Source organism: Anser anser (assembly GCF_964211835.1).
Source record: "Anser anser genome assembly, chromosome: 3".
Classification (NCBI taxonomy): Eukaryota; Metazoa; Chordata; class Aves; order Anseriformes; family Anatidae; genus Anser; species Anser anser.
Genome location: NC_139722.1, coordinates 103,473,365 through 103,494,710, shown reverse-complemented (window position 1 = coordinate 103,494,710; position 21,346 = coordinate 103,473,365). Strand labels below are relative to the sequence as shown.

General features: G+C 41.5%; 2 protein-coding genes and 1 long non-coding RNA gene across 3 annotated transcripts; 2 read left to right on the top strand and 1 right to left on the bottom strand.

Annotated features, from left to right (window-relative positions):
• The first annotated feature begins 62 nt into the window (after positions 1-62).
• LOC310897883 (putative deoxyribonuclease tatdn3-A) lies at positions 63-6,368 on the top strand. The gene is made up of 2 exons (XM_083832022.1): positions 63-1,057; positions 2,479-6,368. Exons 1-2 carry the CDS (start codon positions 938-940, stop codon positions 2,620-2,622), a joined length of 264 nt encoding a protein of 87 aa, XP_083688148.1. The 5' UTR covers positions 63-937; the 3' UTR covers positions 2,623-6,368.
• A 155-nt stretch (positions 6,369-6,523) lies between these two features.
• LOC310897884 lies at positions 6,524-7,326 on the bottom strand. Its single transcript, XR_014582660.1, has 2 exons — positions 7,112-7,326; positions 6,524-6,902 (listed from the first exon to the last, which is right to left on the bottom strand). It is a non-coding gene; the product is annotated as an uncharacterized lncRNA (long non-coding RNA).
• A 25-nt stretch (positions 7,327-7,351) lies between these two features.
• Positions 7,352-20,342, top strand: FLVCR1 (FLVCR choline and heme transporter 1). The gene is made up of 10 exons (XM_083832021.1): positions 7,352-8,091; positions 10,297-10,441; positions 10,997-11,137; positions 11,442-11,509; positions 11,748-11,851; positions 13,030-13,140; positions 13,635-13,740; positions 13,952-14,063; positions 14,724-14,791; positions 15,687-20,342. Exons 1-10 carry the CDS (start codon positions 7,492-7,494, stop codon positions 15,750-15,752), a joined length of 1,521 nt encoding a protein of 506 aa, XP_083688147.1. The 5' UTR covers positions 7,352-7,491; the 3' UTR covers positions 15,753-20,342.
• The last annotated feature ends 1,004 nt before the right edge of the window (positions 20,343-21,346 follow it).

Here is a 21,346-nt window from a genome sequence, read left to right as displayed (position 1 = left end):
GGTATCTTTCTTTTCCTCCGGCCATCACAAGGCATGATCAGGTTAGTCCTTGCAGAGTTCCTGGAAGCCGTTTCAGCAGGGCTATAATTGGATTGCATGAGGCTTGGCCTTTCGCCTTCCCTTCCAGCTATCTGAACCAATGCAGAAGGAAAAGCAATGCTGGTGGGGAGGGGACTGGCTGTGGGTGACCAGGGGTGACTTCCACGCCATGGAAAATGTCAGTGCTCCCCCAGGCTTGTTTTCCTTTACAGTGAAAATGAGACGCTGGGATGTTTTTGGGTGGTGGAAAAAACATGGGGCAGACACCTCATGTAGCAGTGTGGAGCTGAGCCTCCCACAAGCTGTTTGTAAATGTTTTGAAATAAGAGGCTGAACTTTTTCCATACCTTCCCAGGCAAAAACAAACATTTCGACGCTTCTTAACTGGTGGAAGATCAGTACCAAATTCACAGTGAAATGGTTCGGTATTTATAAATGAAAGAAATTTTCCCAAACATGTAAATAACTTTGGTCCTTCAGAAACGCAGCCTCTCCCAACCCAGCCCCTTGTCAGGGAGCAGTGGGAGCTTCACCTTGGCCACTTCACCCACCGAAACATTGCTGCTTCCAGCACCCAGACATTTACCTTGGGAAGAACCAAGCTAACATGAGAGCCCAAGTTTGTTGTACAGCCTGTGGAGAGAAATAGGCAACCAAAACGGCTATTCTTGGGGCCTAAGTTATTTCCTCTTCATTCCCCTCCTAAGGTTTATAAAAGCCATTTGTACTGTCTGAGGTCTTAAGGGACATAAATACTCTGTTCAGCCTGTATTTTCAGTTCATCAGAAATATAGGATTATCTCCAGAGGCTTAAACAGTCTGAATACCACTCTAGCAAAGCTGGTTCTTATTTTGCATGTTGCTGTATTGATTGCTGTAGTGAGAGCGACCTTGTCACATGCTATTCTGCCTTGTTTTATTATCCTGGCTGCACCAGAGAGAGAAGTTAATTAAACAGATTCCACTGGAGAACATTTGCTTGGAGACCGATTCCCCTTGCCTTGGTCCAAACAAAGATGTGTAGTCAAAAACGTGGAGATTAATCCCTACATTAATGCTCCTTTAAAATGATTTTCCTAAGTTCTAAAGTTTATGCACTTTAAGAGCCTTATTGCCATGCAACATTTAGGTATTTTTTTTTTTTTTTTTCTGGCCTGGTCTTGTTATTTAATAAAAGAAGAGCCACGAGGAGTTGAAAATATAAAGAAGTAATATGTAAGTCAATATGTTAGCTTTTGGGCTGCTGCTATTAGATGACAGCTGCTCCGCTAAAACACAGCGATGAATGCGTTCATCGACACCCTCGGGGACACTGCTGTGTGCTGAGTGACTGCTGGAGGTGCTGGGCATCCTCCTGGTACCGTGCGGAGGGGATCGCGTCTGGCTGAAGTGGATGTTGTAACCCACACAATGCGCTAGGTGCTCTGGAGCGGTCCTGCCGGAGGAGCTGCCCGCTGACTGGTGGCTGCGGCAGCGGTGGCATGGCTGATAAGGGCACTAGACTTATCTCCCCCAATACCAAAAGGGAGGGAGTTCTCTCTGAGAGGTGCTGGGTTTGCAGCTGATCTGAAACAGTTTAAACCGTGCGAGGTGTGCTGCAAAAGAGAACTGTCTGAAGGGGTCTTTGGAGAATGTTTGCAGTGCTTTCCTAACAAAGGAGCAGAAAAAAAGTCCCTTTTGGTGTCTGTCTGGCCGAGTTCCTGTTGAAGTGATTAACCCTGCTAGAATGTATAAGGTATAATGTGCTATCACAGCCAGGGGCTTGGGCAGGCACCTTTTATTGTTATTCAGTCTAAACAAAAAAATATTCCCGCTGATTTTTAGTTAAGCGGAGGTCAGCCAGCATCTTCCCTATCAAATAGGTTTGGACCTTTCTTCCTGCTGATAACTTTTTCAGAGAGAGAAATTGGGAACTTCAAGCTGTTACTAAACGTTTGGATTTCCTCAATGGTAAAACTAGCAATGTTTCTCAAGCTTGGGTGGGCAACCTCTCTTTAAAATGCAAGCACATTTCTGTACTAGGCTCTTAATAGATCCAAATCCACATGTCCATTCCATCCAATATATGAAGGATGTGTGCACATGGACCAGGCAGGTGAGTTGCAATGAAGCAGGTAGTGAAAGAGAGCTGGAAAATTTAGGTCCTGTTAGGGTGTTTTTTTCACAAATATAGCAAATTAAACTGCTCTAACTGTCAAACTATCAGAGACCTCCTAGAAGGGAAGATGACGTTTATCCTTATTGCTTTACATGGTGGTTTCACCAGCCGATTGATTCAACATCCTACCCAAGTGGTCTGACACTTGGCATTTTTTTCTTAACAAATGTTATCATGGCTTTTCTAATCACTGCTGTCCCACAGTCCTTTGATAAGACGTGTTGATGCTATTTGATCTCTCTCACAGAAGAGCTTTGTTGATCAAAATCAAAATCAAAAAGGGAAGAAATGAACCAGAGAAGATCAGGATTATCTGCCAGTACACTGCTGCAGAGAACGGGGTATCAGTGGGAAGAGTCTGTGAAGTAACAACGAAAAATGCCTTGAAGCTTTTCCCAAAAGTTTACCAATGTTCAAAGGAATGAGTCTTTGTCAAAAATCAGAATGTTCATCAAAGACAACCCTTCTGCATTTCATGAACTTTATTATTTTTATGTGGACATGTACAGGGTTTTTTTTGTTTTTTTTTTTTTTTTGTTTCTCTGTGTATAAAGGATTCAGATGGAGGTTACACTTTTTGTAATATATGAAGATGCTATTAATTTCAGCAAATAAAATTCCAATAAATTTTACCTACTCTGTTTGTTCACATGCTTATTTTTTTGTACACAAAAATTACTTTGTGTATGTAACTTTTTTTTTTTTTCACTTGCTTTGCTAGGAAAATCAGGAGTAAAATTCCATTACATATATCAAATTGACAGCTGTCTACAAAAGGAAAACCAGATGGCAGCACAACAGAAGCGCCAAATGTACATTTCTGCGTCTTTTATATGGATTGAGACATCCAGAAGTGCTAATTTCTAACATTATTTACAGAAGAGTAGCCTGCTCACTTAGCATTACCCATGTTTTAAACTGTTATTTAGAACTATTCTCTGATCCTTGAGTAAGAGCATGCTTTATATACTTGTTGGTACATAAAAAAAAATGAATAAAGGTCATTGACAGACATCCCTACTATGGGCAGTCATGTTCCAAAAGAGAGACAAACACCTGGAGTTATGAACAAACTTCAGTTAAGTGCTTTGTATTGCAGATGCGCATTCACTGAGAGACATTATGGTTTAGCTCATGGGGAGAGTGGGCAAGTGTTGCTGGAATGAGGACTGCATAGGAGGAAGAGGATGTTTACATCTTCCCTGTATTCTCTAACAGCTATTAATTAAGAAATTTAAACATGTAGCTCTTTGACCACTTTATTTCAAGTCCAGCTTATTGAGGTTTGTTTAATATCTTGCTAAAATAGTTCATTTCTAGCTCAGTTGGAACTTCAGATCTTTTGTTCTGGAATCACTTTCTTAAGCTGCTGTAGTTTTGTTTTGTTTTATTTTGTTCTGTTTTTGTTGTTGTTTGAAGGACTCATCTGAAAGAGAAGTACCCAGTGTATTTCTTTCATGGAGTTTTTCTCTGCACTGAGATCAACGTTTGCATGGAAAACTGTAACAGGGAGTTAAGTGCTTTATAAAATAACATTTAAATTTTTGACTGTAAAGACTGAAGTACACAGTTTGAAACATTAAAAAAAGAAAGAAAGAAAGAAAGAAAGAAAGAAAGAAAGAAAGAAAGAAAGAAAGAAAGAAAAGAAAAGAAAATCCTGAAATTTTAACTGTGTGCTTCACATACACAAAAATTCTAATTTTATTTTATAAGAAGTGTTGGTATTTTGGCACCTTTCTACAGTCACAGTCCTAGAGAACCAGCTCCTTTGTTCATTTCAAGATCCTACTCTTTGTGTCAAGTTTTACAAAGATAGTTTGACTTCTGAATTTTTAGGGGCAGAACTTAGATACTGTTTTGAGGGTTGGAATAAGAACGTAACTAGGAATTGATATCACTGCAATAATCTAGCTAGGAGTGCTGGGTAGCTAATTACACATTGAAAGCAGCACACTATAGTTGAGTTCCCTTTGTTTTGTGAAATGTCCTATCTGAAACAAAAGGCACCTTCTGAGTGATGTTTCGCCCAACGATGGCATTATCTGCAAGATGAAGTTTGGAATTAGTTATGAAAATAAACCATCCTTTCAATGGAACATATGTTACAGAGGGAACAGTAACAAATTTGGGGTTAGAGGCTAGACTGAAAAAGGATAGCAACAGTTCTAAGCTAAAATTGTCTTGTAAACCTTGACATCAGTTTTCTGTTTTTAGCTTAATCAACTGTCCATGAAATGTAGAAATTCAAGGATGCACATTTTAAGCAAACTCCTGCAAGGACTATTTCTCACAGGATAACTTTAGCTCTTGTGCAACAATGTCCTTGGCCCTGCTTCTCACTTACAACTGGAAGTAAGTCTGAAGTAACGGTTGTGAAGCCTATGAAATACAGCAGTGTAAAAAGTTAGGAGACGAGTATCAAAGCTTTGTCCTGATGGTGTCAATTTGTTTTGTCTTTTCCTTTCTTATTTAGCAAGGTACTTCTGGAGATAAATGTCCCCAAAGATGAAATTGTATAGATCTTACCTCACCAAAATCAACCTGGTTTTACTTCACCAAGGTCAGTGCAGCTGTGATAGTGACAAATGTGACTTCATGTTGATCTGTTCTAAATAAACTTCTTTCTGGAAAAAGTTCACTTTCCTTATGGGAGCTAGCTTTCATCCAGGTGCTCATTCTACTGCCAGGCTTAGAGTCTTCTTCTCTAGAGCTCCCTGATGAACTCTGCTGTTTTGAAGGAAACATCTTTTCTGAGAAGTAAGCCAGGCCGCGCCTCTTCTCCCTTATACCAACCATTTGCACTGCTTCCTCATGTTCAGTGCTTTTTTCACTGCTTCAGACATAATTTTAAGAAAGGTGTCTAGTTATTTCTTCTGTGCAGGATTCCCGTATAGAAAGCAAACGAAGATTTTTGTGTTGGACTGTCATGCAAAGATGATGCTGTCTGGGTGCTGTGGAAGTGAAGCCTCAGACATGTCTGTAACCGTAGAACAGGCTGAAGTTGAACCTTGCTCTGAGAATGTCACCTGGCAGTAACTCTGCCTGTTGCACAGAGCCAATGGTGTAACAACAGGAAAAGAAAGAATGACAGAAGAACAAAGCCTATTTTCCTGTGTCTTTGGGGAGTAAATTTTATCTTTGGATGGACTTCAAGGTCACCCAAAATTCAATGGAAAAAAAAAAAAGTTAAATGAAATCCAATGTAGATCGTTGTTTACACCTTCTTTGAAAAGAACAAGAGCAGTTTAGGACTCTAATGCTATGTTTACATACCTGACTAAAGAGTCATGGTCCTTTCCCCAGCCCCGAGGCTACCTAACAGCCTGAGTACACCCATAGTGTGAAATGGTGTAGTGGTAGGGTAGCAGGGTGAAATAGCGTTCCTCCCCAAAGGGTGGCTGGATCTGAACGACCTGGGAGGACAGGGCGGCTCCCAGCCCATACTAAATACCGAACTTTGCTTGAGGAACAGTGGCTGTCCCAGGCCAACCCTGTGCCAGGGATTGCTCTGATGGTTGAGCAGCGTAGATGGCTGGGCTTCAGTGATCATGAACAGGTGCTGTTGGAAGCATTTTTATAGATGTGGTCTCAAGTAAGTTTTCAGATTATTCCTACCAGTATGTAACACTGACACACTAAAGTGAAAGCAGGCTGTTCTGGTACTTTGATAACAACTGTTTCAGTTCCCACTACACTTCTTCCTCTCAAAGTCCTCAAGTTTTCAACAAGGCTATGTTGGTACAGCAAGTAACACTTAAATTCTGAAGTTGGGCAGAAGAGTTAAGAAAAATTTACCCAGCACCTGATCTGGTACAAGAAAAGTACAAACAGATCAGGCTTTTCCTTGGAGTGAATGAAAGAGGCAAGGAGAACCTGAATCTGATATAGGTAACTGCATTGCAAAAAACAAAAAAATAAAAATAAAATAAATATTCACCTCAAGTAGTCTCTAAAAACCCACAGTGCCCGTAGTCATCACTACTGTTGCTCAGCTAAGTGCTCAGGGAAAGCAAACGTAGCCAAATTAACATTTTGAAGCATGGGTTCCTAGCTCTATTCATGCTGTAAATAAGATCAGGAACTGTGGCTTAGGTAGATCACCTGATGTTAACTAAAATACCAATTCATAATTAGTGAGGAAACTTAAGACTGGTGGCTAAGCACATCTACCACTCATACACAAATCTGATTAGGCTCTAACATATCGATGAACAATTTGCAGTATGTTATTTGCTGAGTACATGCCAAATGATTTCCCACGTAAGCCAGTAAAATACTTCTAATGTTGTTAGCAAACTTAAACATTTCTATATTTTCATAATGCTCTTTGGGGAACAATCCATTTTTTATTGTGGTACATTGTCTACAGCAGCAGAATTATAAATCACGATGGGGCTGCCAGATACCGCTCCTACACAAACCCATACCAAGCAGGGCTTAAGGCAAGATGGCTCACTGAGGTAAGAACTGACTGCCTAAACACGCTGCATGCGTGAATCAGTTTTCTGGGTGCGTGTCAAAACAAATTTCAGCGGGCGAGTGGAAACGAGGAAAGTTTTTGCCTGAGGCTCTTGAGGTGATGAAGGACTGGGGTGGACGTATGTTCCCAAGCAAAGCACCAGTCCTGGGCACCCCATGCTGCGAGCTGGGCCTCCACTGTTGCCGTCTGCACCTTGACCCATCGGCACGTTTCTTTGCACTGCAGCTGCGAAGAGACAAACGTGTTACCTGAGGGGAACACTAGCTGTTTTTCCTGGCAGCGGTACGGTGTGGGCGCCTGTGGCACAGGCAGGGTGCAATTTCTAGTGCAATCTGTGGCATTTGGAGCCGGAGGGTATCCGAGAGCAGAGCTGGAGGTTGCCAGACGCAGGTTTATACATCTGCGTGGGGTGTCTAAACCGAGAAAGCACTTACAGGAATGAGATTACGCTGCTGCTCGCTCAGTGGTGCGGCGGGGATTATTTACATCACTTCTGCCTCCGTATGCTTCTCCGTCACCTTCCCAGGCCTGGATGCACTGAGGCCCTCAGCGGGGGGGGCGCAGCGAGGAGCGTTTCTGCGGGGCTGCGGCTGCTCCCCCGGCCCGGCGGCACCTCGCCCCGCCCGGCTCCTCTCAGGCGCCCGGCGCCGCCTCCCGCTCCTCCCCTCGCCGCCGTCACCTACTGGGGCCTGGCCGCTTTCCTTTCCCCTCGCCCGGGCGGCCGGGGCGGCTTCCCCGCCCGACGGAGCCCGGTGACCTTGCGGGGCTGCGGGAGCGGGCCGGGCCGGGCAAGCTGAGCGGGGAGCGGGCAGAGATGGCGGAGGGCGGCGAGGAGGAGGAGGAGGAGGAGGCGGCGGCGGCGGGGGAGAAGGGGGAGATGCTGGGCGCCCCGCCGCAGCACAACGGCTTCCTCCCCGGCAAGGAGGCGGAGAACGGCGGCCCCGGAGGATGCAGGGCGGCGGGCGGCCGGGTGGAGACGCGGCTGTCGCGGCGGCGGCTGGCGGTGCTGGCCGTCTTCAGCTGCTACTCGCTGGTGAACGCCTTCCAGTGGATCCAGTACAGCATCCTCAGCAACGTCTTCGCCCACTTCTACGGCGTGTCCTTCACGCAGATAGACTGGCTCTCCATGGTCTACATGGTGGCCTACGTGCCGCTCATCCTGCCCGCCACATGGCTGCTGGACGCCCGCGGGCTGCGCCTCACCGCGCTGCTGGGCGCGGGGCTCAACGGGCTGGGCGCCTGGCTCAAGTGTGCCAGCCTGGCGCCCGGCCGCTACGCCATCACCATGGTGGCCCAGGCCGTCTGCGCCGTCGCCCAGGTCTTCATCCTCGGGCTGCCCTCGCGCGTCGCCTCCGTCTGGTTCGGCCCCTCCGAGGTCTCCACCGCCTGTGCCGTGGCCGTGCTGGGCAACCAGGTGAGGGGCGACGGCTTCCAGCCCATGAGGCGGTGGTGGCGGTGATGGTGGTGGTTGTGGTGGTGTTATAACCAAGGCAGACTTCCTCGCATCTCCTGGTCCTGCTGGTTTGACAGCCCTGGACCAGGCACATGTGGAGGTGAGGTGCGGGTCCTCCTCTCCTAGCCTCGTCCTCTGGCTCTCCTGTCCTGTGGTGAGAGGATGGGAGAATCCCCACCAAGGTCACCGGTGCGGGCTGAGGTCTTGGGAAGGGTTTGTTCAGGTAACAGAGGTCATGTTTTCCACCTCCTGAGTCCAATGATTTATGTTTGTGCACTTTGGATTATTACGGTGGTAGTATTAGTGGTAATACTTGCAGTTAGGGTTGCTTGGTATCACATAGGGTTGCTTGATATCACATACCTGTTTACACTTTTTCCTAATGCTTTTCCAAAGCAATTAATCTCGTGCTGAAGCCTGCCAGTCAACAAGTCAACTGTCCATTTTGGACTGAAGACTTGTAACATTGTTTTAGCAGTCCAGGAAATCTTCCTTACCAGAATCAGCTTAAAGGTTTTGTTGGCAGCTCCATCTCTGCAATTCCTGGCAGCTGCAAGGAGTTATGTTAGCTGAGGCTCCCCCAGATAATGGTGAAACTGGGAGTCTGAAACTGGTGCTTTACTCTGATGCTGAGATGTGGGGGTTCAAGTGGCAAAGGAAGGGATCGGGAAGGAGCACAGGGGTTGTTCAGAATCACATCCATTATCTCTTGAGGTGCTGATTGTTTGCAGCCAAAACAAATCACTGGGAATGCAGCTGTTTACTTGTCAAGGGTTGTTACCAGTATCAGGTTTTCAAAAAGTATTCAGCTTCTCAGGTTGTACACACCAGACTCATTGCCACTCTAAAAGGCTGGACTCTTAAAGGCTGGACTAGATGATCTTAGAGCTCTCTTCCAACCTGAACGACTCTATGATTCTTGATCCTTCTGACTGTAATCTCTGTACTGCAGTTTTCTATATGTAAAAGGTGGAAAATGGTGTCACTGGACTCTATTGGAACATTGTGTGTGCTATATTGGGTCACACAGATGCGGGGGCACCCATATATCTTAAGAAAAAGTGTAATAGCTTCCTTACTTCCTGCTCGTTAGTTTCGTGTACTAAAGGGTAATCATAACAAGAAACGAATTCTTCAGATGAGCAATGGATACTGGGTAAATCTGATGGTCAGTTAAAAAAGCAAGAAAAGTCTTGCAGGGTGTATGCACAAAGGCTGCTTTGTACGCTTACAGGCACACCTCTAATCTGAGTGCTTTCTGAGTTGAATTTACTGCTCTAACAGTCCTTCACTTTTTTATTTTAACCTGAAATGGATGCAAGTTTTTTAGTCTAAAAAAATTGTTCCAGCACTTAAAAATGCAACTTAGTTTTGGAGGAGTAGCAGAGACAAATTGGAGAGTAATTTCAGACTGTTGTTTCTTGATGTTTTCAAATGCTTTATACATGTACCCAAAATGTAAGTCCTTATTTTGTGTGTCTCTTTAATATAAAATCATTGCTACATTGGAATGGACTCCAAATGCAAACTCAGTGCTACTTTATTTTGTAATTCTTCTTTCTTTCCTTAGCAATAACTGCAGATTTAGATCTCTTTTTATATTTATTAATGAGGTTACACCATTTCCCTTGTTCTTCTCTATCAGTCCTCCAGAAAGTCATGTTGGTCTTTATTTCTGTAGTGGCAGGACTGTGATACGAAATGCAGAATATTGATCAAGAAAAAGAGAAAAGCATTTCCAAAGAAGCAGCTGGAATCTTCTGTCTCATCCCTACTCCTTCAGTTACAGGATGACCGACACAAATTTATGTGCATGCATGCCATTTTGTTGTAAAATATTATTCTGGAAGGAAAACAAACAAACAATCAGAAAAACCTTCCTTAATGCTTAGTTGTTAAATGGGCTATATTCTAAGTGTAGCATTGTATTTTAGTTTAGAAATGAAAATGTAAAAAAAATCCTGAGTTATTGGAAAAACTGTCTGTGAAATATCATTAACAGTAAATGACGTTGAAGTATTATGCTAAAGGAACATTTTTCCTTTGTAGATTTTATTAATGCTTATGATGATACAAATTCTGAATTTCACCTGGTAAGGATTTTGCTTCTGTTCATTTTTATGCTTGCAGGAAATTTATTGTTTGCTTTCTTTTCTTGCTTTACAGCTTGGCACTGCAATCGGCTTTTTGGTGCCACCTGTTTTGGTTCCAAATACACCGAATGATATTGATCTAATGGCACATAATATAAGCATCATGTTCTATGGAACAGCGATAGTATCCACACTTTTGTTCTTCTTAACAGGAGTTGGTAAGTGTTCTTTCCTTACAGTTTAAGCGCTGTGGCCGTAGGGAGTGTTTACACCATCATACTTCAAGCATCTAACTTGTCTCAGAGCAGCTGAGGTTTTCTCAGGTTTACTTGTATTCACTTGTCTCTTAACCCTGGACACAGCAGATTGTTTACTGTGTGTCATGCTTCATGTGGAGCAACCTCTCTCAGGATATGCAGGTTGTTTTTTGTGGCTACCAGCCACAAGGACGTTGTGATATAGTGCAAATTCTTTTTGTTATTCTGACAATTCAGATACAAAGGTCTAGACATGTTGCAGATGCAGTCTATCTCTGACCACACGTTGGTAGCAATTGCATGTGAACAAATAATTGGCACATCTGTTGTGGCTGTGACTTGTTTCTTGCATGAGGAAAATCTATAAAAAAAATACATATACATAATGTTTTATGGGAGTGTTAAAGAACACAAATTAATCTTGTGAAATTCATTGATATAGGAACAGTTCACACTTAAAAAAAATAACGAATTACTCTGGTAAGGACAGATCAAAATCTTATTCTTTTTCCCCAGTGTTTGAAGAAAAGCCTAAATATCCTCCTAGTCATTCTCAAGCACTTCTGCAAGCTATGCCTCCTGAGGATTATTCCTACAAGCAGTCGATTATTAACTTAGTCAAAAATATTCCATTTGTACTCTTGCTGATCAGCTACGGTAAGTGGTGATGTCTGGCTGTTGTCTGGCAGAGCAGTTCCGATGTGCCGAAAGCACACTGAGTTTTAATTGACGTGTTTTGTGTGTGTGCGTGTCAAATGTTCACCTATTCAGCAGCCTGCACTGGAAAGTCCAGCAGTATTTAAAATAGCAGTTAGAGATCTGCAGGAGAGATCTCAACTGGTAGATAAAAGGTGTTTTTTCCTCTGACTTAAGTCTTGAATATCAGAAGATTAACTGTTGGTGGTAGCAGATCTTCATGACTAAACGTGGAATGACCGACACTCTTCTTTTACTATTGCAGGTATTATGACTGGAGCATTTTATTCTGTCTCCACATTATTAAACCAGATGATAGTAACATATTATGAGGTAAGCTTTTTTTTTTTTTTTTAAACTTCACATTTGCTGAGGTGATGTTTTTTATTACTTAGGTGCTATGTGCGCTCAGACATTTGGTTTCCTTTATCCCCCCCGTACGGTTTCTTGCATCATACAGCTATGGGAGTCATAGGAATGTTTGTTTGCACTTATGACCGCCAAGAGGTCTGAACGTGACTCTGAGTGGAAGCAAGTTATTAATGAGCACCATATAAATATTTGTTGAAAGGGAGAAGAAGTGAACGCTGGGAGAATTGGCTTGACACTGGTGGTGGCAGGAATGGTGGGTTCGATTATTTGTGGTTTGTGGCTGGATTACACTAAAACATACAAGTAAGTGTGGGTAGGCATGTATGGGGCTAGGGGTAGGAGACGGTGCAATCGCATTAGAAAAATACTGCAAGGGTGGAGGTGAACTGATGATAAAATGCAGCACATCCCTGATCTTACAGCAGCCTTGATAGAGACAAGCTTCTAAGGCTACAGCAAAAGCTTGAGACTCTCCTACTGATTCTTGGCCAAAAGAAATGAGATAGGGTGTGCTCTGGACAATGCAAAGACGTGAAGGGGGTTCCAACCTACTCCTGTCTCTGCAAGGACTGTAATGCTGGCAAGGAAATCGTTGTGTGTCCTACATACAGTGGTCAGGTGGCCCAGGAGGCTCCTTCTCCAGGAAAAGCACAAAGGCTTACTCTGCCTTATTTTGTAAAATTGATAGTTGATGGATTCTCAGTTCTTGTAGTACTCCTGGGCCTGTTAAGAAGCACAACATTTGCTTTAATTCAGGGGGTAACCATGCAGCAGAACTCTGTTCTGGGGTAAGAACTCCTGGGTCCATCACCCACGGTGTGATATGCCCCCCAGGAGTGGGCAGGGCCCTGGAGCACTGCTTGCAACGAAGAAGTTCTCCCTTGGTGACTCTTAGTACATTACGTGCAAGAACTCTAGAAGCCTAATGGATGTTACTGCTGTAGATTGGCTTTGTTTCTGCATGTCTTTTGGCTTATAAATAAGTGATATGTGCTTTAATATTTTGGATGACGTCCCTTATACCAGATTTAAAATAAATAAAACATTTTAATGAGATTTGTTTGACTTGCCTCTTAGACTGATTTTTATCACTAATAGTGTTCGATTTGGCTGCTGCTGTTTTGATCTTTTTATAATGGACCGTGCTGCAGAATGGCCAAGAGGTACAGCATAGTGGAGAACTAAAATGGTCTTGAGGTAATGGTTTCTGGTGTGATCGTTCATTCTTTAAGAGTGAGTAATTCTCTTAGCCTTGAGCGAAGCAGCCATATAACTAAGGCAATAAGCAGTTGGGGAAGGGTTATATTCTCACTGAAATGCATGATGTGTTTGAGACAGAATCACATGAAGCAAATTTAATTACTGTAGAATGTCAGTTAGCAAGAGAGTAAGAAACAGTTATATTACTTTTCCGTACTTCGGCAACGTGCCAAATGACCTTATGTTAACAATGTTATTTTGTTGTTGTTGTTGGGTTGCAGGCAAACCACTCTGATCGTTTACATCCTCTCTTTCATTGGGTTGGTGGTGTTTACGTTCACCCTGGACCTTGGACATCTCATAGTAGTGTTTGTGACTGGAGGGGTACTTGGGTGAGTAATTAAAGGGGTCTAGAAGACTTACTGCAGTTCTGTTCAGAAACAGTATTTCCATGGCAGCTTCTAGCAGCCGTTCCAGTGTCTGGCCACACTCTGTTGATGGTCTTTTTTTTATAATCTAGCATGGATGTTAAGGCTAATCAAGCTCTGATGTTCATGTATGCCTTTCACGTGAAAGTAATTGATTTCAATTACAGAGTTGTTTGTGGACTGGTCAGAGAAGGTTGTTTTGTGTATATGGAGTGGAATGCAGGTTGTTATGGGGAACGGCACAAATATAAACATCTTAAATATCTTTTGTCCTGAAAAGAGGGATATATGGCTAAAATTGTTGGATGATGCATGCAAAGCAAGTGTTGAATCATAATAGGTATTGAAAGCAGAATTCAGAGTACCAACTAATTCAGAGTACCAAGTGTTTATCTAATTTTCATAGCCATAGTCATAGATGAAGGCCAAACCCATCATCCTCTTGTTTTCTTCAACAGGTTCTTCATGACTGGCTATCTCCCACTTGGGTTTGAATTTGCTGTGGAAATTACGTACCCAGAGTCTGAAGGCACTTCGTCAGGTCTACTTAATGCTTCAGCACAGGTTATATCACTATTTCTTCAAGTGAAGTAATGTTCAGGAAAGCTGCTCTGCTATAATCTAATAAGTCTTTCTTAAATTTGGCTGCTAAAGTCTCCATTGTGCTGCTGTAGTTGTCTTTTCTTACTTGTTTTTGTAAGGTGTCTGAAGCTTTGCAAGGTAAACTGATGACTCTTTTCTACATGGTGCTGATGAAGCGACTTTTTCTTTGTAGATATTTGGAATTGTCTTTACACTTGTTCAAGGGAAGCTTACAACAGACTACAGTCCTCGTGCAGGAAACCTCTTTCTTTGTGCTTGGCTGTTCGTGGGCATTATCTTAACAGGTAATTAATCGGAAATGTAAGTGATGATTTATCTTTAATGCAAAAATGTGTGTTTTTTTGAGATCTCAGACACCTAGGATTTAAATATTTGACTTCCTGTCTGGATGGAGGACAGAAGTTGCTAATAAATGCAGGGTTTTTGGTTTTGTTTTGTTTTTTAAATACTTGCTCTGTACACACCTTTTAAGGATGATGTTGCTAATAACTAGAAAAATCCACCACCCATTTCTTGAGTCATGTCCTGAATTTGAGGCAGATATTTGTCTTCTGAGTAGGATAGCGAACATAATAAACACATAAATGGAGACAGTTTGCAGTTTTTCAAATATAAGAAATTGCTGATTTATTACTAAATTGTAGCAGTGATTTATACATGGCAGTACCTAGAAGTATGCTGGAAGTGCAAAAAAAAAAATCAGCCTTTGTTTTAAGTACTCATGGTTTAAAAGCTTTTATTGTCATTTTCTGCATGTGATTTGTGAGGAGCAAGTTCAGATTGTCACTGAGTTCAAACTGCCAAAGAGTGAATTCAGATACTTTGAGTATGCGCTGAAAGCAGCTGCTGTGTGCTTGCACTGTACAAACCTTTCTCTTGAAGTGCGTGTCACTACAAAGCTGGAAATCAACTTTCTCTCTTCTCTCTCTTCCCCCTGACCCCAGCCTTAATAAAATCAGATTTGCGAAGGCACAATGTGAATTCAGGGATTATGAATATGGACGTTAAACCTGTAAGTAGTGACTCTTTTACCTTGGTTATGTTACTGTACTTGAATGATTGACTTCTATTGGCATAATAATATTAACAGCAAAAGAGTAATTGACAAAAACTTACTACGTGACTGTTTCCACGCTATTCTGGAGTGACAGTGCCATGTGGGAGCCTGCTCTCAGATATGTTTCTCTCATAGCTCCCATGAACAACCTAGCTCCCATGAACAAACAAACAAAAAAGAAACTTTCTGCTCTCAGACTTCCCTGAATTTTAAGTAGCTAGTATTCATCCTTTGATTTTATTTCTTGAGTCTAGTTTTGCAGAAGGCTTGGGGGTCAGTTCATGTTTATTGTAGGCAGTGGTGCGTGACTGTTCTATTTTCCCTTATTACCTTGTTAATCAGCTAGGGTGTCACACAAATTCATTAATACTAACCACAATAAAACAAAAGCATGGAGACCTCATCCCAGTATTACTGTAAACAGTTGAGAGTTGCCTGTGTTAATAAAGGTACAATGTCTGCCTGTGTAAATAAAGGTAAAATAATACACTTCTTCCAAACCATAGTCATGAAGATTCTCATGTATTTAAGTGTAATGAAAACAAAACAAAACAAAACAAAACAAAACAAAAAAACCAAGCAACCCAGGAAGTTAATCTCCATGTGATAAATATCTATAGCCAATAAACATATATTTTAGTTATTTTAAAACTCAATTCTATTTTTTGTTTGCTTCTTTTAAGAATTGTAAAGAGAAGGGAAAACAGGGATTTCTATAAATGTGTGATTCAGCTAATTAACTACATACACTACTGTTGGTTAACATAATAATTACCCAAGAGTACTGAGACTGAAAATAGCTTCTGCTGGATAACAGCTTAATTCCTGATTTTATTTTTTCTTCCCCCAGGTACCAGTTGACAGTCCTGTAGAACATGAAAATTGTACTGCTTTAAAAATCCAATCAGATTTATAAATCTGAAAGAAGATGACTTAGAAACACACAAGTTTGGTTGAATACCGAACAATATTAAATAGTGTAATCACTTATATGGACTTATATGGATAGTAAAATGTATTTGGTGATGAATTCAGTGACGATTGTGTGGTGGAAACTGAAAGTGGTCAGTTCATTTCAACCAAGATGCAAGCAACCCAACTTTGTATGGAATATTTATTTTAACGGTTTTCAAGTTTTGCAGTTTCACTGGTAAAGAACTGTCTGAATGCTCTCCACTCTAGGAAGAAATGTACATCCATGATGCACACTGAAAAGATGTGGAATCCTAAAGTATGGTCATGATCAGAAGTAATTTTGATTTCAAGGGGGAGAGGGAGGAAAGTTAATTTCTTCTTCAGTCCTTCCTAGTGCATTTGGAAAGTCAGAGTACGTATAGCTGCATGACTGAGTGTATTCATATTCTTTTTTATTTTTTTAATTTTTATTTTTTTTAAATGTCTCTGAAGTAAGCCAATAGTCCCTTCTGGGAAACTGTCTATAGCACAAAACTGAAAACAAAAGATGACTGCAAATGTGAGTTTTGAGTTTCTTTTGCCTTGAAATTTCTTGATGGATACCAGAAGGCAGGTGAGGGAAAAACAAACAAACAAAAAAAACAAACCCACAACATATTTCTTATTTAATACGATAAAAAGGAGAAAGACCATAGATATCTCTACTGCGAAGTATTTATAGGCAACGGAATACTACTGCATGGGTTTCTTCCTGAGCATTTCGAGTGCTTTCTCAGTTAAAGTGAGAGGAATATGTGTTTACAAAGAGGTGGTGCCTTTACTCTGTAAAGAAGATACTTGCCTCATCTTGAGTTGAACTAGTGCTGCTGAAGAAATTCCATTTTGCATGTTAAACTTCCTGAATATTTGTGGAGTATCAGAAAATGTGTTGTATGTTTTTTTTCCCATTTCTTTCTTTGTGTTATGAATTGTATCATTTATCTCCTGCGATTTTTTTATGCTTATTGTATAACTTTGTGTGTTCATAAAAAATGAGACATGATTTACTGTTAAAAGCTGTAAGGATGGCTGAAAGGAAAATAATGATGTTTTTCTCTGTCTGAGATATTTGCTGTTTAAGTCATGCATCTTAGATACAAAAGGAACAGACTTCTTTGCCATTCGCTTTGTGTTATTACACTTACCTGAATTTGGGATGTGGATTTCTCACTGCAGTGCTTCTGAAAATATTGTCCTTTCCCTTGTGCTCTATAAACCCAACTACGGAATTGCTAGCACTACTGTAATGCCAAGGCTCTGCTGTTACTGAAAAGTCAAACCGGAGTTAGCAGCATTTAGGCTTTGGCAGCCTTTAAGTTGAGCCTGCAGTTTCAGCACCATCAATGATGTAGCTGCTGAGTTCCCACAGATGTAGTGCCATCCAGAAGGTGGAATCCTGCCTGAAGTTTTCCATGGATTAATAGTTAGGTATGGGGAACTGTTTAACTCCCAAAATCGATTTTCAATGTGATGAGTATAATTAAATGTTTTTCTTTTTTTTTTTTTTTAATAGATTTAGAGAATCTTTATATTAAAAGGAACCTGTAAATGCATCTTTCTAAACTTGGCCTCTAAACTTTGTTCTTAATTTGGCATTTTGTATGATAAATGCTTCAGACATGAGAAGACTGAATGGCAGTGTATGCATCAGAAAAAGACAGGTATGTTTGGAACACTTGTCTTTCAAAAAAGGGTCCATGCCTCTTTGTGGGGTCCAGTGCTAGAGAGAAGATAGGCACACCTTGCTGCTTCTGGGCAGGCGAGAAGAGTCCTCTGGTGAGGTAGCTGAATAGGGGAAAAGTAGATATTCAAATGGCAGGCAAAATCATAGGAGGGGAGGCAGAGATATTTTTTTTTAATGTCAGTTCTTTATGTTAAATGACTTGCTCTGATACAAGCTGCCCCAGACAGGGATATACGCACATTCAGACTGAGAGAGCAAAGTGAAAGTCCCTGCCTTTTGATATCCGTGGGTGGCTTTTGCCTTTGGAGAAGTGATTATACTATGATATACATAAAACTATTCCGCAAGATACAGATTCAGTAAATATCGCCTGTGTTCATTGCCTGTGGTTTCTATGTACTTCTGCTGTTGCAAAACTTTAGCGAGACCTTCTCTCTGCAGGTTTGGGGAAGTGCTTTCAACTGCCCAGTAGAAAGTCTTTAGCAGTCTCCAGAATGCTTTCTGTGTCTGGTACACAGTGTTCAAATTCCAGGATTGAGCTCTTATTTTTTTAAATTTATTTTTAAAATTCCTTTCCTCACTAGTTTCCAGTAGCTTCCAGTTTCTTTAGTTCTGTTTAGTTGATTATTGAAAAATATTCCAGCCCTACTGCCTCCTCGTGTTTTTTATCTTCTGCCAAATTACTTGGCTACCCCCTGAAAATGTCCAAACAAGCATTTTGGCATGCTGGAAAGCCTGCTGGGTCCCTAAAAAGAAAATACTTCTAATAATGAAGGCTTAATTACATCCTGGATTTAATACTCCTCAAAAGGAACTTGAAAGTTGGAAACTTGTGAGCGTATATTTATCTGAAAATTATTTCTGGGCAAGGATTAAGTATATAAATAAAAGGCTCAGTAGCAAAATGAAAAACAAATAAATCAATATTTTACGCAATAATCTTGTCATCTGTTTATCAAGAAACTGAGGCTCTAGCTCGTGGCAGAAGCAGGTTTGTGGTTGTCGGGGCTTTAGTTTTTGTGCTTTTATTTCTTGTTTTTAAATAATATCCACTAAATCCAATGTCGGGCAGGAAATGGGGTTTCTGACTCTATGAGCCTTGGGATTCTGGCTCAACCCTGCCCTAGCTGAAGCGAAAGATTAAAGAAGTAATCAGTTAATGAATGGAGTTATGTGTGTCAAGAGGATGGAACTGGAAACCAAGTGAGGAGAGACCTCCCAATCCCATGTATTAACTTCTGCTTTTAAGTATTCTTTTCTTGTGGGTGCTTCAAGGGAACTCTGGAGGATGTAAGAGACTCCATGTAATTTTGAGCATAAACAAGAGCTCCGCTCCTGGATTACCGGAGGCCCACCAGTGAACGTACCTTGAGCTACAAGATTCAGAGATCAGCCGTTGGAATCGCTGCAAGAGGAATTATGCACTTCGCTCATAAGAGACAAGTGGCAGCGTATTTATTGATGAAAGTAGCACTTTGGCAGGGCTTAGTTGTGAATAAGACAACGATTTAACAAAGCTCAAATGGTAAAACATAACGTTAACAAGATTTGTGATGGCAAGGTCGTGATGATTACTACTGCACTGAGGACGAGGTCAGACTAAAAGCATCAGGGAGAGCCTCACGTTGAGTCACGAGGCTCAGAGTGGAGTCTCTTTTGCCATCCAAACTCCAGGGAATCCAGATGTGGCCGGCTCCTATCCTGATTCTAGATTTAAGAGTTTATACCTAAAGGGTTATGGGCACAACCAATTCTTTATGTCACCTAGCTAAGATTACAAAGTTTCAGCCTGCTTAGCAAGTTACTTGCAAAGTTTCAACAAGCTAGCTATTAGTCACTTACTGAGTACCTGTCACAGGTGAGGAATCTCTTGACCTGGAGGAGTCACCTTGAGGGGTGTCCCTGCTCGGGGGGAAGCTCCTGGCACGCAGCCTGCTGCAGTACAGGAGGGCTCCATGGGCTCTGGGCTGTCCCCTCTTTATGGGATGAGGTGATGACTACTAGTCATATTTGCATGCCAGCCATATTTGGTTGGTGCGTGCCTGTTAGTCCTTGGGTCTGTCTCCTCCAAATCCACCTTGGGCCTGGTTTGTCACTGTCACGGTTCATCACGGTCGCCACTGATGGTTATCGCCTGAGCTGGGTTACAGGTGCACAAATATTTTATTTTGTAGGTGAATGCTTGTCCTCTTCCTGTTGCTAAATGCCCATGTTTAAGAAACAAGAATGAGAGAGGTGGGAAGAATACATACGAATCATGTCAGGTTAACAGGGCTTTCCTAACTTCATCTGCTTGGCCACCTTGTTTCTTCAGGATAGTCTTGTCTCAGAAGCTGTCACTGGAGAGTGTAATTACAGCTACCAGCCTATGTTCCACAATGAAAAACGCTTTTTGAAAGATCTTTGGGCTATCTTGTGCATCTATGACCAAGTGGAATTGGGTTAAGCTACGAGTATTTACTACTCTCATTTTCTATTTCCTGAACTCATGACTTTTCCTGTGTGAATGGGAATGTGTGACCTTTTTTGGTTGCTGTCTTGCTGTACTTTTATGTGCCACCTTCTGAAGTGTCAGAGACTACCAGTGATTCATAGATCACGAGCTAACTTGTTGTGTCTCATGTGATTTCCCCCCCCACCATGCAGCCTGAAGTCTGTGAAGAGAGGGAGATGAAGGTAATGCATGAAAAGGAATGAAGTAAGCAAAAATATGCCTTTCTTTGTAAGACCCATGTTATTTACTGCTCGTGTCTTTGTTCTCCTCATGAAGATAGCAAAGATTTTTGCTGTATTTTTTTTCTGTTGTTGTTACTATCCAGTTCTATGTTTCAAAAGATAATAAAAAAATCCCTTTGAATATTCTCTGAATGCAGTATTGTACATATGTATTTACGTGGGTGGAATCATTCACTATATAACCATTATATGTTACTAATAAAGCATGTAGCATGCAACTCTGTTGGAGCCAGAATTACCATTTTTGACAGCTACTGATGCACCTGATGGTCTAAAACTGGTTGTTTTCCATGCAAAAGCTGTCATTTAATTTAGGAAACTTTACATGTGAATTATATAGTGTGCCATTAATAAACATGCATGCATACTTATGCAGACTGCATGTATATAGGGTACATAAATATCATAAACATGGCTTCTGGCTTACAGAGAACTTTTGTCAGTATATGGAATATTTTAATTATTTTATCCTCAGATGTTTAATATTGATTCCCAGGACATGATCTGTGAGCCAAGCAAGCTTGAGGAACCAGCTTCAGAGAAAGTAGAGTCACTGTAAGAAAATAATTATATTTTATTTTATATTTTTTTACCTCTCTTCTCCGCAAAGCTCTGAGTGATTGTTATATAAGAGATTCTTCCTAGAGGAGGCTGCGGGTGGTGCAGAGCAGAGGATGCACCAGCCTTTTGTGGTAAAACAGTGCTAGCATCCAGTCACATTTGGTCAGGACTATAAGGTCGCACTGCTCTTGCAGTATCTCTGTGAAAGCTGTAGGCTATATCCCCACTTAGCACTGCATTTTAAACATTTCCCCAGCTAGAGAGGAACTTATCAAATTATCATTGCCTGAAAGATTGTTGTTGGGCAGACAGTCAGTCTTTCTTGGGATAAAACACCAGGAAGCTCATCAGGTAAGTGGGAGATATGAAGTCATCCTGACGATGAATCAAACCCATTCTTGAGGGAAAATCTATGTTTTTTTAATTATTATTTCTATAGCTGGGGGGAGGCCCTATGTATCCCAAACTAACAAGTGTTATCCCTTCCAGAAAGTGATGCAATTTGTGCACAGACAAAATGCGCAGGTGCTGAATGCTTCATTTCCTATGCTGAAAAGGTTTCTTAGAAGCTTGTT